This window comes from Pseudoliparis swirei, chromosome 13, assembly GCF_029220125.1.
Source record: "Pseudoliparis swirei isolate HS2019 ecotype Mariana Trench chromosome 13, NWPU_hadal_v1, whole genome shotgun sequence".
In the NCBI taxonomy this organism is placed as follows: domain Eukaryota; kingdom Metazoa; phylum Chordata; class Actinopteri; order Perciformes; family Liparidae; genus Pseudoliparis; species Pseudoliparis swirei.
In genome coordinates, this window is record NC_079400.1 from 1,843,110 (window position 1) to 1,860,182 (window position 17,073).

A 17,073-nucleotide genomic window follows, 5' to 3' on the forward strand; every position below is an offset into this window, starting at 1 on the left:
GGGGGAGAGGGAGGACGGACAGCGGCCAGCCGCCTTCAAAAATGGCGTCTCCGGAGGAAAATTAGAAAAAGATATTAAAACGCGGCCTGTTTTCTTCACACTTTCTCGTTCGGTGTCGGTGTTTATTCGCACTCCCGCTCGCGGGCTTATTTTGTCGTCGTTTTTTTTTTATAGGTAGTACTTGAATGGCTAAAGAGCAGAAATCAGACGAGCGAGCATTTGGGGAAATAAAGGCAGCCCTGTTTTATTTTGATGCGTCGTTACTGACAGCTAGCATCCGCTGCTAGCCCCGCAGCTCCGCTCCGGAGGGGGGTGGGAACCGTTTACAGTCAAAGAAGAAGGGTAAAATAAAGGAAAGATACTTTGATATTGGGGTTTTCTTCGCTCGTCCGCGGGGAGAGATTCGCTTCTACCGACGCGGCCCCGTTGACTGCGATCTTTTTTCCGCTGCTAGCATCGTAGCAGAGGCTAGCCGAAAGAAAGGGGAGGAGAGACGGAGAAAAGGACGCATTCAAATCAAATGTTTATCAGCGATCCGTCCGCCAGCAGCCAGATCCAGCGGCTCCTTCATCATGACTGATTTTGGATTAAACCCGCATTCGAGGACATGATAAATGTGAAAAGTGTTGGAAACGTGAGAAAGACTGGCTCTTTTTTTTTTTTTTTTTTTTGCTGGTAGTTGGATTATAACCCCGTAGACCCCCCTCTTTTTTTTTCATCCAGTTTTCTCCTCCTCCCCTCCATTTCTCTTTCAATATGCTGTTTTCCACTCCTGAGGACTTGCTTATGAAACCGGGGGAAATAGCCTGAAACCGAGAACTGGAAAGACTGGATTTTTTCCCCGTAATCTGCGCTGCGACGCGCTCGTCGCTTTCGTCCTCATCGCGCCGCATCGCAGCCTCATAAATGGATAGAAATTACCCGGGAACAGGATTTGGTGATTTGGGCGCAGGAGCAGGATGGAGTTACGAGAGATCGGCAAAAGCAAGGTATGCATTGGATCCAGACAATGTGCATGCATCGCTGGCCCCTCTGCAGGGCACGGGGATGCCAATGTAAACAAATTGTCGCCATCGGGCTTTATAAATCGTGCCACGCGTTGCCATTAGCGTGCAGCGCATTGCCAATCGGTGCATAGTAATAATATTATAAACAAGGAATAGAGCGGTGTGCTTGTCGTGGGGGTGGGCGGGGTGGAGGAAGGAAAAGGTTGGGGATATGAATTGAATTTGATTGACAGACGTGGGCTTTAGGTGGAGGTGGAGGTGGCGAGGTGGGGGTATGTCTGGAGCATCCATAGGAATTATTGTTCCCAGTGTGCAGGCCTGGACACAGCCTCACGGATACAGCCGCTGGATTTATAGCAAGTGCGAAGAGTGCAGACGCAGCAGAGCCCCTGACAGACATCAACAAGAACAACTGATGCATATTCACCGGGGAAATGCATTTAATTAAACGTTGTTTACATTTTTTTAACGTTGTAAATAAAACGTGAAATGCACATTTTAAAAGGGAGGTGGTCCCATTCTTTAAAACTCAAACGCACGCATATAAATAAATATATATTTATATACGTAAGAAGACAAAACAAGAGATTTCTACATGCATTGGCGCTCGAGCGTCATCCAGATAATTGGTGATGGGTTTGAGATGCTTTATGTTAATTTACATAATTTAATTGAAGAATATTCAAACTTGCTTATTTAGTGTTTTAAGTGGTTTTGGTGACTACAATTTGTTTAGCAACCCCCATTAAGGCCGGAGTGAATTTAAATGATGCTGTAAATTGGCTGGTCTGGAGGAGTTAGCTCCATTAGCTCTGCGTTAGCACGCGAGCTAGCGTCATGTTGCATGGGAGTCGTTTGAGGCCTGCGCTCGCAGCCACCATTACTCATTAAAAAAATGTTTTTATATATATCTATATATATGTACATTTTTGACCAGTAGTTATCTACATCATCCGAGATAAACGCCTCTACACTCTTACTGGAACAGGTATTTGGCTGAACACACCTGGCTAGTTGATGGCGTTTGCACGCAGCTTAGCAATGCATTCGCATCGACTCGACCAGCTGTTAGCCACATCCACATAATCAATGGCTGCAGTCAAATTAATCGCTTGTTTTTAAATAACGTGCATATGGTGAACGCTTTTATTTTTTCACCAGGCCTAAATGTGCACAGTGGTTTCAGTGTGTGATCACACGCAGCAGGCTGGCCTCGCAGCTCGGGCCTAGTCTGCTTCTCTTCCACAGAAGCGGTGCGGTTAGTCGATGCTACCAGCAGCGCCGACGCTAGCATGTCGTGTCCAGCCACGCATTTCCTCTATATGTTGTCAAGCTATTTAATTGCTTCGTGAATACATTCTGTAATGGTTGAGTCTTCTGGGTTCATTATAATACTTGCAAATTAACCATCCCATTATTTTTGCATGGCACTTGCGTTGCTGGTTTTGACAGATTTGCATCCACTGTAATACACTTTGGTGTAATGCACACGTTTCTGATTTCTGTTTTAGGACACCGATTGGGGGAGATCGATAACATCTTTACCCTTATCCTAAACTATAAATATAGATCAGACTCATTAGGGATTTTGTTTTCAACATGCAAACTAATGTTGAAGTTAAGATGTAGAGCAAACTAATGAGCTGCCTCCAGTTGACATCTGATGTGTGGGTTTTAAATTGCAAAACAATTTACTTGCATGTCACATTGTGGGTATTTCAAAAGTGAACCAAGCTTTGACTGTTTTCTCAAGGGTCACATTGTGTGAACAGATTGTGTTTATGTAAATGTACTGACATTAATAATGGTTGACAATTCCCCAATCCCCTCTCTCCATAGTCTTGTATATGGGAGTTCCAGATCATCCCACCCTGAGTCTGAGCTCCTTCACAGACAAGCCTATGCCACCCCACACCCTCTGCAGGGCTATGCCACCAATCACCACCCAGGGAGCTCTGGCCAAGGCGGGGCTTGGGGAGCAGCTGGACGGAGTTTGGGTGAGATAAATGTCATACCTTCCTTGTCACTTCCATAAGGGGCCCCAGCAATGAATTATTATGTCTCTCTATGCAGGCCCTGCTATATTGTCATTGAAAAATGTGCACATTATAGCTCAATTGAGTTGAAGCCCTAGATGTGAAAGCCTGTAGTCGCAGCATTCATTCCCCGACAGTTTTACGATATCCTAAGGGGTTGTTTTCAGCAAGGCACGGCGAGTTTATTTGTATAGCACATTTCAACGACAAGGCAATTCAAAGCACTTCACATAAAAGCCTCAAGACATAATGCAAAAGAAAAACAGATTTAAGAACATTCACTAAAAACAACTACCGGTAACTATTGCCGTGATTTAAATTATTCGTAATTGGCTCAGCAAATAAACTTAATTTATGTTTGTAGATTATGTTTTCTGATTTAAGTATTAGTAATTAATTTACATCTCCACAATTAGCTTTTTTTGCAGCTTCTGTTTTTGCATTCTTGATGAATTAATACATTTCATGGTTCTGTCTTTTCTTCCCAAAGGTCTGTCTGGACTCTTTGACACTGGCCTCCACCATGCCAGCCCATCTGCTCCTGATGCCTCCGTCATGAATCTGATCTCAGCCCTGGAGTCTCGAGGTCCCCAGCCTCCACCCTCGGCCTCCTCCCTACTTTCCCAGTTCCGCACGCCGTCCTGGCAGACAGGTGGGGCCGTGTTAGATCTTCCCTCATCTGTTGACATTAAAGCAAGCTACACAGTCAACTTGACATTTAGAGAACCTCCCAATGTTTGGCCGCATTATTATTCTGACATTGTTGCTATTCCAGAATTGTCATATAACATTCACTGTACTGTTAATCGTCTTACTTTAGAACACTTTTTAAATACTCTTTCTTGCGTTCGTTATTTGGTGATTTTTAAAGGATAGCTTGATGGATGCTGAGTAATTTTGCGATATGTCTTCCTTTTCCTAACAGCGATGCATACACCTGCTCCCCCTGAACTCTTCATCTCTGGAGCCCTTCCTGGCTCTGGCTCCTTCCCCTCCTCTTCAGCTCTCTCAGCCTATCAGCATCCAGCATCCTTCTCTAGCCGCTCTTTCCCTACATCCTCTCTTTCCCTGCAGGACACGCCCACGTTTAGTCCCACATCCAATGGCCTGCTCTCCCCACACGACCCCCTGTTGCATATCAAGGCCCCTTCCCAGTCTAGCCTGGGTTTTGATAGACTCCTGTCCTCGCAGGGTGCCGCAGCCGCTGCCTATAGGGGCAGCCAGGATCCCTCGAGTGCGGCATCGGCCCAGTCGTCCTCTGCCAGGCACCTGCAGTCGCACCAGTTCAACCTGCTGTCATCACAGCTCCAGGACCAGTCGTCCCAGCTGTACAACGCGTCAGTCTTTTCCTCAGCCCAGCCTCCGACCCAATCCCAGTCCAATTCGGCTCAGGAGCGGGCTGTTCCTCGGCAGGACAGCGTCATCAAGCACTACCAGCGTCCCACGCCAGCTCAGTCCCAGCTCTCGTCCTCTGCTGCCCACTCCCTTCAGCACTACCTCAGCTGTGGGGGGGCGGGGTACCAGCAGATTGCCAACCACCACAGGCACGCGGGCCTTTCCTGCAGCCCACTGGGCGATCAGAGCCCCTCATCCGACCAAAAGCCTCCCTCTCGCACTGAGCAGTATCGGCCAATCATCCAGCCTCCCTATTCCTCCTCCTCCTCTTCCTCGTCGTCTTCTTCAGCTGGGAAAGGTACAAAAAGCAGCTCCAGCAGCGGCTATTCTTCTGCCAGTTCGGCATCATCCTCAAGAACTCCCCACACTCCCCCTTCAGCTTCCACTACCTCTTCTTCCGCCTCCACTTCATCTGCCACCTCTGGCGCTCACCCTTCCAACTCAATCCCCGCCCCCAGCTCCAGCGCAGCCCCTTCAAGGCAGCAGCCACCCCCTCAACCAGCCCCTCCCCCCCCTGCCCCGCAGCAGCAGCCCCCTGCCGCCTCCACGTCGGCCCCGCAGTCTCTCCCCAAATCCTGCCTCTCCGGCTATGGTTCTCCTGTTCCCCCAGTGAAGACGCCCACCTCTGCTCTCACTGGTCAGACCCCACCCCAACAACAGACACAGTCATATTCCCCTAATCAGGCCCCTCCTTCCCACCTGGCTCAGTCCTACAGCGGCTTTAGTTCACCACAAGCCCAAGACCTGAGCTCAGGTACAGGTGGAAAAGGCTATGGGAGTTTAGGAGGGCGGAGCCAGTCATACCCCACCGATATATACGGAGCTGACTCTGCTTATGGATCGCTCCCATCCGCTCTGGGTGGAGCTGGAAGCCCGTCGCTAGGCTACGGAGCCCCAGGTCACTCCCCTGCCCTTTTGAGGTCGAGCGGTTCATCGGGCAGCGGCGCGTCTGGGGGAGGAAGCGGTGGCGGCACAGGGAGTGGGAACTCCGGGTCAGGAGGAGGAGCCGGAAATAGTATGACTAATGAGAGAGGTGAAGGTGGGAGTGGTGGAGGGTCTTATCATATCCCAGAATCAAGCCCCTCTCCATCAGGCAACTCGGGCATCACCCGTCCAGGGTTGCACTCCCCAGTGCCCACCTGCCCCACACAATCTCCAGGAGGTGCCGGCTCTAATAAATACATCTCCTCGATTCTCTCCCCCACCTTCCTCGCCTCCCCACAGGGCTACCCTGACACCAGAGGCCCCAGCTCCCAATCTCAGTCCTATCATTCCACCTCCTCCAAAACAAAGGACACTTCCATGCTCGGAGTGGGCTCTCAGAGATCTCAAGAGGAAGTAGATGACGACGACGAGTTCTTGATCCAGCACCTGCTTCAAGCGCAAGCAAGTCCCGGACCCCAGGCTGCTCATCACCATCCTCCACAACAACCCCAACAGACGTCTCAACAAACGCAGCCTCAGCCCCAGTCAGTGCCCCCGACCACTGATTCAGGCAAAGGGCTGAGCTATGACATAGCTAAGAGCTCCGAGGAGAGGTACCACCCCCAGAGTGTCATACGCACCCACAGTGCCACATCTACTGGTAATGCAGGGTCTGGAGGGGCCATCTCAGGGCTGGAAAACCAGCTGGAGATGTCACTAAAGAAACAACAACAGCAACAACATCAACAACAACACCATCAACAGCAGCAGCAGCAAAGAAACGAGAGGTCTGTTGGGAGCAGCGGGGGAAGAGACAGCGCTGAACAAGTGCACTCCCACCTCCATCACCATGACAACCTGGGCTCGGTAGTCCACTATGGACGAGGTGACCCGTACAGTCAACACTCCCTTGCTCCTCAGCACTCCTCACACAGTCAGCATGTGTCCTCGCACTCCCAGATACCATCGCACACTCAAATGGAGCTCCAGAAGAAGCCGCAAGAGCGGGCCGAAATCCCGTATTCCCGGAAAACACCGGAAGTCCAGCAACAGCATTCCCAGTCTCAAGCTGCCGGCTCCCTCATGGACTCCCCCACCGATCAGTCGCGTCAGCCACCACACCTGCTCCAGTCCGTGCTGTCGCATACCACCCGCAACAAACTGGAGCAGCACCACAAGATGGATTCTCATCAACCGCAGCACCACAAGATGGACTCTCATCAGCCACATCAGCAACACCCAAAAATGGACTCCCACCCTCAGCTCCAACAGCACCATAAAATGGACTCTCATCCCCAACAGCAGCAGCACTCTATTAGCCAGCAGCAAGCCGTCATGGAAAGTGGAGGCGGGACACTTGGCTCAAGTAAACATCAGAGTCAGTCCCAGTCCCAAACCACCCAGCTCCAGCTTCAACTCCAGTCCCAGGCCTTGGAGGTGGCAGCGGCTCACTACAACCACGGCCCCCCGTCGCATCAACACGAGCAGAGCCAGGTGAAACAAAGCTCCGTGGCGTCCTCTTTGGACATGCTGGAGCGCTCCCTTTCTCAGACCTCCAGCACAGACGTAGCTGTCGCAGAGGACCGGCGTGGCGGACCCGGCAGCGTTGGAAGGAGCGGAGGTAGCGGTGAGCGCCACAGACAGCAGCAGCTCCCGTCCCACCATCACACACAGCAACACTCCGCCTCCGAGCTCCACTCCTTTCTCTCTGAGCCCGATATCGACTTATCCACCCCGCCTCACATGCACCATCTTTCACAGCACCACCCCCAGCAGCAGCACCCCAGCACTCAACATCAACAAAGCCACTCTCACCACCCTCACCAGCAACCCCAGTCTGACCAGCAGCAGCCGCTGTCATCCCAGCTCACCCCTCAGCAGAGCCAGCTGGACCAACAGCGCTCTGAGCAGCACCAGTTTGACACCGTCAGCCCGGTGGAGAAATCAGACCAGAATCAACAAAGTAACCGCTTTGTCCCCCTAACTTCTATCTGCTTCCCGGACTCCCTCCTTCAGGATGAGGACCGCTCCTTTTTTCCAGGAATGGAGGACATGTTTTGTGCAGAGGACTACAAGTCGAGCTGCGCTGGAGGGGCGGGACCAGGACAGGAGGAGATGAACGACAGCCACGCCGGACAAGAGGGAATGGATTCCATGAAAGCCGGACAGGGCGGAGGCGGAGCAGGGGGAAGTGGAGGCGCCAACTATGACATCATGGGTCACCACGGTGGGGATCAAGGTTATGAACCCTACTGTCATGGCATGGGAGAACCCAACAACAACACCATGACTCTGGACCTCGACTCCCTGAAAACCCACGAGCTCCCTTCCACTGTGAACACTGAACAGCTTGGACTCATCCAGTCCCAGGCCCCAGCGATGGGTATGGGTCCCAATCCTGCTGGAGCCAAACTGTCCTCTGGGCCTGGAGGTACTAGCCAAGGAGCTGGTTCTGGAGGCCTCCAATCTCCCATTTTCTGCTCCTCTCGTCCCAAGAAGCTCCTCAAGTCTAGCTCTTTCCACCTGTTAAAGGAGCGTCGGGACCCCAACACACTGCCTAAAAAAAGTTACGCTCAAGAATATGAGTTCGAAGACGATGAGGATAAAGCCGACCAGCCGGCGGACATTCGGTTGAACAGCCGGAGGCTCCCAGACCTTTTGCCAGACTTGGTGTCCAGCTGCAGAAAGGGAGCAGGAGGAGGAGCAGGAGGAGGAGCAGGAGGAGGAGCAGGAGGAGAAGGAGGAGGCTCTCTCAGCCCTTTAATGGGTGACATTGACTTCTACCACGCCTCTGGTTACTCCTCAATGGGTTCACACTCTCTTCCGCCTCAGGATGGACCCAAGAAGAGGGGCCGAAAGCCCACTAGACCCAAGAGAGACGGGCCACCGAGGCCAAGAGGCAGGCCTCGCATCCGCCCGATGCCGGAGCCCTACACGCCACGAGGCATGATAGGCGAGATGAGCGCGACGACAGCAGGAGGGGGATTCAGCGTGGAGGGACGAGGTCGGGGTAGGGGTCGTGGAAGCCGAGGTAGAGGACAAAGGAGGGAGGATATGTACATGGAAATGAGCGGGAAGGAGCAGGAGCCGATGCAACAACATCACCTCCATCAGCAGCCGCCGCAGCTCCATCAGCAGCCCCAACAGCAGCTACACGAGCCGATTCCTCCTCTGAAGGTCCGTGGCATTCACTCTAGATATGTTAAGACACATTTAATTGTAGGCACATCTTAGTGTTGCTAATAAATGAATAACGAGTGTTTGTTATTATAAGCAAATGCCTTCGATAGCCATTGATGCTTGTGTAACGTGTGTGGCTGCAACTAAACGGTCCTGTCCTTAAAGGCTAATAATTACTTAAGATAATAATAATAATTACTTGGAACGACCTACCAGAGAGGATAAGGCTGCAGAATAAGTAACTTCTTTTAATCACTTCTTAAAACCCTTTTTTAAATGACAGCTTTTAAGTGATCTCGTCCTTTTATGCAGAACTTTGTTTCCTCTAATTTAGTTTGTCTGTTTTTTATTTGAATTTTAATATATTTTTAAATGTTATGTTTTTCTTACTATTCCATTTGTTTTGCCTTGACTCTGTAGAGCACTTTGTAAACATGGTTTTTAAAGGTGCTATATAAATAAAATTATTATGATTAATTATTGCCTATTATTTATATTATATAAATGTATATTATATATATAAATGTATATTATATATTTATATTATTATAAAAAATGACATGTAATTAATTATGATCCCATCCTGGTTTCCGAGATGTTATTTACATTCATCTGTATGTTCAGACAAAGTATCCTTCAACCTTTTGGTTTTCTTCTGTTCTAGATCAAGTTACCCATCGGTACCCTGTCCTCCTCCGACGCCCTGCTGAGGACGGACTCTTTGTCCGGCACGGACCCGGCTCTGTCTGACGGCTCGGTGGGCTCCGCCCCCTCACTCGGTTTAAGTCCCGGACCCCCCTGCAGCACTGAAAGCAACAGAAGTCAGGAAAAGAACAAGCAGAAAATCCACATGAGTGAAGGAGTTGATGATGAGGGGCTGGAGGACAGGGTAAGAGCGACATGATTATATATATTTGTTAAGTTAAGCAGTAAAATGCTAGAAAAGTTGCATAAAGTTGAATGTATACCGTTTTAAGTTACGTTTGTTGTGGAGTTCGCTCCTTTAGTGGTGTTAAGGCTCTTTAACATTACTTCTAGGGCGACGAGAAAGACTCCGAGTCCAAGGCCGGCTTCGTCGCGTCGTTCTTGGACTTCCTGAAGACGGGGAAGAGACCTCCAGGCTTGGACATCTCTCCAGGAATGGAACCGGACAATGGGGAGACCTTCCCCTGTAAGGGAGGTCTGCGCCCGCTGTCTCCCATGCCTCATCTTTCATTGCCGCCCCTGCCGTTCGGGGACAGCGAGGGGAATGGGGGTCTGGCTCTGGGCAACTACCCAAAGCGCCTGGAAGACGAGCTGAAGAGGAACCTGGAGACCTTGCCTTCCTTCTCCTCCGATGAGGAGGACTCGGTCGGAAAGAACCAAGACCTCCAGAAGAGTATCTCCTCGGCCATTTCTGCCTTGTATGACACTCCTCAGCTGACCTCGGACATCCAGACCCCGCTCCCCCCCACACCTCCCCAGCATCAGCCTCCTCAGTCCCCACTTACTCCTTCACTGCAGCCCCCCATACTGAGCCCACAGCCTCCCATGCACACGCCTCACGACCTGCCCGAGTCCAACGAGCCGGACGTCCTCCAGCCAGAAGAGGGAGACGTGGATGAGAACAAAGACGAGGAGAACGAAGAGGAGAGGAGCGTAGGAGGGGATGAAGAGAGCGATATGACAGAGGAGAGAGAGCCACAGCTGGAAACCCTCTGTGCCCCCATTCTCGATGGTAAGGCTCTCTTGCCCCACTTTTATACATTGGTGCAGCTTTAGAAAAGTCCCAATTGTCCAATTCTATTGAATTATTGTAGCTAATTAATTAATCTGTAAAAATTAACCCTAATCTTGCCTCTTTTTTGTTTTCTCCTTTAAGCGTGCCTCCCCGAGATTCCTCCAGAGCCAGAAACTCCTGAAGCTCCCTCCGCCCCCCCTTCTCCCGCCTCATCTTGCTCTCCTTCTCACTCCCCCCTCCCCCCCCTCTCACTCCCCTCATCCCCGCCTCAACCAGAGGAACAACGGGAGACTTTCCAGCCTGTAAGCCCCGTCACTCCCACATGCCCGTCTCTGCCACCTCCCCCACCCACTACTCTCCCTCAGCCGGCTTCCCCTCCTCCTTCAACTTCCCCTCCCCCACCATCTTCAATTCAGAAGGAGTCTCCCGTGCCATCTCCAGAGTCCCCCGCCTCTCCCGAGGAGCCCCCAGCTCCGAAGATCAACTCCCTGCACCTTGCCCAGAAGCAAGAAGATGCGGCCATTGCTGGAGAGAGCGAGGAGGATGAGAGCGAGAGCGGAGGCGAGGGCATCTTCAGAGAACGGGACGAGTTCGTGGTGCGGGTGGAGGACATTCGAACTCTCAAGGTATTTGTTTGGAAATGCATGTTTTGTGTGTTTTTGACCGGTAAAGAATCCCACAGTACTTTGTTTGGCTAGAAAATAGAGGGAGCAACATATTATTTTAACTAATACCAAATCATTGCGCTGATGCGTAGGTGTCCGTTCAGGATAAGAAAAGTGGAATCTTAAGATGTTGTAAATGTCGAGGAAAACCATGAGGGGGAACATGAGTTACAACTTTAATCCTCCAGTAGCTTCCAAAGGACACATATTTCATACTTACTTGTGTCATGTGGCCGGCTGTAGTGGGGTCAGGGGGTCGTCCTGCAACCCCGAGGTCGTCGGTTCGATCCCCGCTCTCCCCATTAGTTGCAAGTGGAATGTCCATGAGCAAGGCACTGAACCCCCAGTTGCCCTCCAGGCGCTTCACTGCAGCCCACTGCTCCTTAATAACTGAGGAGGGGTTAAATGCAGAGGATACATGTCGTTGCCTGTGTACCTGAACTCTGCAATGACAATAGATTGAATCCAATCCACTGTTTGTGCGCAGCTGGCCTTGCAGACGGGCCGTGAGCCGCCTCCCATCTGGAGGGTGCAGAAAGCGCTGCTGCAGAAGTTCAGCCCAGAGATCAAAGATGGACAGAGACAGTTCTGCGCCACAAGCAACGTGAGTTTCCTCAGTAATCTAAACGCACCTGCAAACGATCGGGAGGATTTCTACACGTTTGCGAAAAAATAAATAAATATACATGAATGTATATTCAGTCAAATTCAGGACAGTTAAAGTTGTACTTGTGTGTAATTTAAAGCTTTATAATCTGTTTCCGGGACAGTATCTTGGCTACTTTGGAGATGCCAAGAGGCGATACCAGCGGATCTATGTCAAGTTTCTGGAGAACGTCAGCAAGAAGGACTATGTCAGGGTCTGCTCTCGGAGGCCTTGGCGCAGAGCCACACCTGCTCTAAGGTACCTACGTTTGCCATCAGAAATCCTATTTAGAATGAATGAGGATCAAATAACTTTGCTCAGATCAGGCGATACCAGAGTCAGGCTGTGGTAGTTGAGCTGAGCCTAAAGGTGACGCTCTCGCTTGTTTTAGGTTCCAGCCCCCAGCTGTGTCAGGAGCTTTGTTGAGATGTGTTTCGTGTCATTTCAAAGGTGCCTCTCTAAAACGATGTGTTTGTGCGTCTCAGACGTCAGTCCCTCTCCAGAATGGCCTCCCCTCCCGCCGCCCAGGTGCCAGCGAGAGTCGAGAAAGAGGAGCGAGTGGCGCCGCCAGTCCAGCGTGAGCAGAGGGAGAAAACCAGAACGGCAACCGCTAAAGAACAACGGGAGAAAAAAGAGGTTCCGGCCGCTCTGCCGAAAGCAAAGGAGAAGGAGAAGGAGCCTGAGAAGGAGAGGGAGAAGGAGCTCGAGAAGGAGAGGGAGAAGGAGAGGGAGAAGGAGAAGGAGCCCGAGAAGGAGAAGGAGAGGGAGAAGGAGAAGGAGCCCGAGAAGGAGAAGCGAGTGCAGCCGCCGCCGGACAAAGTGGAGAAACGCGTCGCTGCCGAACGAGGTCGCGCAAAGGAGGAGAAGAAAGCAGTGGAGCGGAAGGAGAAGGAGAAGGCTGAGCGCCAACCCAAGGCCAAGCCGGCCAAAGTGAAGGCGGAGCCACCGCCAAAGAAGAGGAAGAGGTGGCTGAAGGAAATACCTTCGTCATCTGACTCTGACTCATCGGAGGAGGCAGTGAGCGAGAATGAAAGTGAGACGCCATTTTGATCCTTTGCGCTCCCGTGTTTTCGCCGTCCGAGGTCATCGTCACGGAGGCTGTTTTTAAACATCTCGCGCCGCGATGGAGAGTCTGTTTAATCTGGTTCTCGTCCGCTTAGTGCCGGTGAAAGGCGGAGTGAACAACCGCGCCATGAGGGAGATGTTCAGGAGCTACGTGGAGATGCTGGTCAGCACGGCGCTGGACCCCGACATGATCCAAGCCCTGGAGGACACCGACGGTGAGAACGGCACACGGCCTCTTCAAAACAACACTGACCTGTAGGGGGCGCAAATAGAGTGGGAGTTTAGATTGTGTGTGTGTGTGGGCTCTAACCCGAACCGCAACTGCTGGTCTGGTAGCACGTCCTCTGCAGATGAGCCGTCTCCTTTGAGGCATTTTAATGGGATTGTCTTCTAGTGGCTTCGAGTGTCTGCGTGCCGGTCGAATAAACATCTCCGGCACCGACGACGAGCCGCTGCTGAGTTTCAGTTCAATTCACGGACACGCCGACGCTCTGATGTTCCAAGAGCACGGGGAGAAAAGAAATCGGAATTCTACCGCATACGTTTTTTTAGATGCAGCTTATATTCCAGATAAACAAGGCGCTGAAGGGAATGCTGATAGACGGGTATTAAAATGATGGACGGCTACATCAATGATGATATATGTGCACATTGTGCAGGGTCCGTACCTGTCATGGAAAAGTCATGGCATTTTAAAATGGTCATTTCCAGGCCTGGAAAAGTCATGGAAATAACTTAAATCATAAAAGTTTTGGAAAAGTCTTGGACATGTGTTATAATCACATGTTCATTTATGCCGAGTTAGACATAATTCATGTTTTTTTAAAGAAAGACGCTCAAAATATAAGCCAGCATACGCTCAATTTTCTACATTTTTCATGTTTATACCGAGATTTCAGTTTGGTCGTGGACATTTGGTTTAAAGTCCCGGAGATCCATCGGTCAAGACGTGTAAGGACCCTGAATGTAACTTCCTTGCCTTTGATTGGCCTCCAGATGAGCTTTACCTGCCCCCGATGAGGAAGATCGACAGCATCATCAGCGAGCAGAAGAGGAGGCTGCTGAGGAGAGTCAGCATGAGCTCTCAGCACCAGGTAAGCCGCCTCCGGCTTCTCTCTGCTCCTCGTGACGGAGACGTGTGTCCATCACTCGCTGCTTTCTTCCATTTTATCACCTTCCCAAACAACAGCTCTTTTCAGTTCTGATGTTTTCTATACCAAATAGTCATTTTAAATATTATTACATTTTTGGGGTAATGAAAATATTCACAAACTTGTGTAAAAAAAATAAAATAATAATCTGGCACATAATCTACATTTCATCTTAATATCTTGTTATCAGTCTAACTTTGTTTTCCTTCATCTCTCTCCCCTGACAGGAGTTCCTGCATGCTTACCCCCAGATCATCGTCGACCCCCTGGACTCTGGCCTGGTCCGGGTGCGCCTCAACGGGGATGCTTACAACCGGAAGACCCTCAACAGAGTCAAAAAGACCCTGCCTAAACCACAGGTAGGTGGGAGTGTGTCGAGGTTTAGACCAGGGGGCCCCAAACTGTTTCCCGTGAGGGCCACATAACTTGTCCCTTCTCTGATGGGGGTCAGTTTGTAACAGAAACAGTGTGACGATCGCAGGGTGCCTAAATATAAACATTTATTGTTTTCCAGCCACACATAACCAAATATTAATAACCCTTTCCGGGATCTTACCTAACCGTTTCGCAATTATTTCCGTTCTATTTGACAGGCTAGTCTAGGATTTGCGTGACCAGACAAAAATTTTAAATATCAGAATGCATCTCTGGTATTGTTCAGGGGCCCGGGCTGTATTCGGCCCGCGGGCCTTAGTTTGGGGACCACTGGTTTAGACCCTTAAATAATCTGTGGGGGTCAAACTAAGGAATACCTCTTGGTCTTTTTTATTGAAGTTGTCGTGTGTTAATACTCACTGGAGCCTAGATTATTAGCCGCTAACCAGGGGATTGTTTCTGGTTCCTGTGTGACTCTTAACACAAGTAACCAGAACTTTACCATAAAGAACACGGCGGTGAAGTTGAGAGGTGAAGCAGTATGCTGCCGTCAGGCTGCACACCACCCTGCAGCAGATCAATGGAGATCCTGGCAAACTCAGCACTTTACTTTATTTAGTATTTAGTGTTTAGTTTTTTAGTTTTGTGTTTTATATTTATTTTCATTGATGCTCTGATGTGCACTGCTGCTGTGATTTTTGAAATGTCCCTGCTGTGGGTCAAATAAAGGAATATCATATATCATATCATATTATATTAGCTTCCCCTCTAACTTATTTCACTCTTTCTTATGTTGAATTGTGAGAATAATTTCCACGACAGCTTTCCTGTCCACTCGACATGTTAACATCGGTCTAATTGTTGTGACGATGAATCTGACTTCCGCTTCGTTCTTCTTCTTTTTCCAGGACCTTAAACTGTCAGCAGAGACGTACCGGATCTACAGTCTGTTCCACTCCCTGCATCACTATAAATACCACACCTTCTTACAGTGCAAGAAAGAGGTAAGCGTCACGCCGCCGCGTTGCCCGTCGCTCCGATCGAGCTCTAGCGGGCGGTGACCCCGACTGCGTGGGAAGCACTCGGTTCATTGGATGGGCAAAAAAGAGAAAGCAGACGCACGCTGGTCCTGTGTCGCTGGTTTGATTCCCAACTGTCTGTGTTTCCGCTCCTCCAGACCAACACCATCGAGCAGGCGGCCGAGGACCCGGGCCAAGAGGAGGTGGTGCAGCAGTGCATGGCCAACCAGAGCTGGCTGGACACCCTCTTCAGCTCCTTCATCGAGCTGCTCACGCTCAGCACCAACGCCTGAGGGGACCGCAGAGAGAGAGAGAGAGAGAGAGCATTCATTAAAGCAAGAGGATTTAAAAAAACAAAATGAAGACGCAAAGAGACGGATCCTACTGTACAGCCCCCCCGACCCGCTTCAAGTCTCTAAGATCTGAGGATGAATTTTTCAGGCCCTCGGCGAACGCGAGGTCTATTCACGTGACCTCGGACACTGGCCTCTGTTCTTTTTCTTGTTGTTGATCACTGACTAAAGAAATGTCTTACTTTTGTAAGGGGGGGCGGAGCCTACCGGATCAGGGGTCACTGGCGGGGGTCAAGAGGGAGCTGACCGCCGTGGAAAAAGGGAGCGACGCCAAGTGGAAGGACGAAGAAGAGGAGCCGCGACGCCAAGTCAACGAAGCAGCCGCCGACATCTCGCCAACTGTGTGTCGTGAAGAAAATAGTTCAAAGAGAAGCGATTACCACTTAGTTTTTACATAAATTATTTTTTTGAAGACTAACATCAGCTGTTGGCTTTTGAAAAGAGTGGAAGAGGGTGAGAATGCTTTTTAAACTGCGTGTAGAGTGAACACTGATGGAAACATGAAATGTGTCGTTCAACGCTCTCTCTCTCATCCCGCTATGTGAAGGGCGGCACCGGTCAGCTGTGTGATAATATATAAACACATTTTTATTATTTATATGAGGAGGTTTTTAACTTAAACTCTCACCGGCGCTGGCTTGCTGCCCTAACATTTTAAAATCCTTTTTATTTTCCACAGGATCAGTATACAGTCGTTACCCACATATCCAAGCCGTCTTCCCCTCTATTCAAAGAACAGACGTCGAGACAGAAATATTGTATCAAATACAGTGGGTGTAATAAAGTAACGGAGAGAAATAAGTCAGAAAAGTAATAAAAAAAGAAGAGAATGGGGGGAAATCTATTTGAAACTTAACATTGTTGTGCTTCAGTTCAATCATCCGTCATGCAGGTGCAAAGAAAAAGAAGTAAACTTTCCATTTCCCATGTGGGAAGGAGTATAAATAAGTAATATTTAAAGAGGAAATAGTCATTTCATTTTTATCATTTTGATGTTTGTGCATACTATGACTTATTTTGAAAACAATCTAATTTTCCATTAAAAAAAGGGAAAAAAGGCTTGTAAATATTGTACAGTTCTTGATGAAATTCTTTGTCCTTCTGTACATTAACTCCTGTATTTGAGAAACAAATAAAATCTGCAAAGAACAAATGGTGTTACGTTTCCCTAGTGTGTGTGTCAGTTTGTAACAAGATAATCTATTTTCACATATGTTGAAAGTAAACGTTCTCTGTGTGCACCTTGCACCTGAGTTTAATGCATCCACCTACGAGTATAATTTGTGACATCACTATGCAACTTGCACATTGTTGACACTTGGTGAAGGAGTTAAACATTTTTTTGCAACTTTACATCTTGTAATTCATTTAATGGTAATTCATCTCAGAGTAACCTTTAAACATGTATAACTAAGGTATAAAAGCTTATGGGGATGCATTCTGCTCATGAGGGTCCTCACAAGTATACAAATACAAACGTGTTTGGCTCCACCTAGCGGCCGCGGCTGGTATGACACGCCCTGACGTCACATGTTGA

At 49.4% G+C, this 17,073-nt stretch overlaps 1 protein-coding gene across 1 annotated transcript; it reads left to right on the forward strand.

Moving 5' to 3' along the window:
• Window positions 1-32: 32 nt before the first annotated feature.
• On the forward strand, window positions 33-16,702 carry prr12a (proline rich 12a). Its single transcript, XM_056429493.1, has 15 exons — window positions 33-989; window positions 2,847-3,004; window positions 3,534-3,695; window positions 3,969-8,539; window positions 9,207-9,431; window positions 9,581-10,259; window positions 10,404-10,888; window positions 11,415-11,531; window positions 11,698-11,831; window positions 12,059-12,606; window positions 12,734-12,853; window positions 13,635-13,732; window positions 14,017-14,148; window positions 15,073-15,168; window positions 15,342-16,702. Exons 1-15 carry the CDS (start codon window positions 907-909, stop codon window positions 15,474-15,476), a joined length of 7,743 nt encoding a protein of 2,580 aa, XP_056285468.1. The 5' UTR covers window positions 33-906; the 3' UTR covers window positions 15,477-16,702.
• Window positions 16,703-17,073: the final 371 nt, after the last annotated feature.

What these genes read in the sequence shown, in the direction of transcription:
- prr12a (XM_056429493.1), top strand. Translation starts at nt 907, where the DNA reads ATGGATAGAAATTACCCGGGAACAGGATTTGGTGATTTGGGCGCAGGA. An exon ending in CTGTGCCCCCATTCTCGATG is followed by an intron (nt 10,260 to 10,403) that starts GTAAGGCTCTCT and finishes TTCTCCTTTAAG; the next exon opens with CGTGCCTCCCCGAGATTCCT. An exon ending in AGAGCCACACCTGCTCTAAG is followed by an intron (nt 11,832 to 12,058) that starts GTACCTACGTTT and finishes TGTGCGTCTCAG; the next exon opens with ACGTCAGTCCCTCTCCAGAA.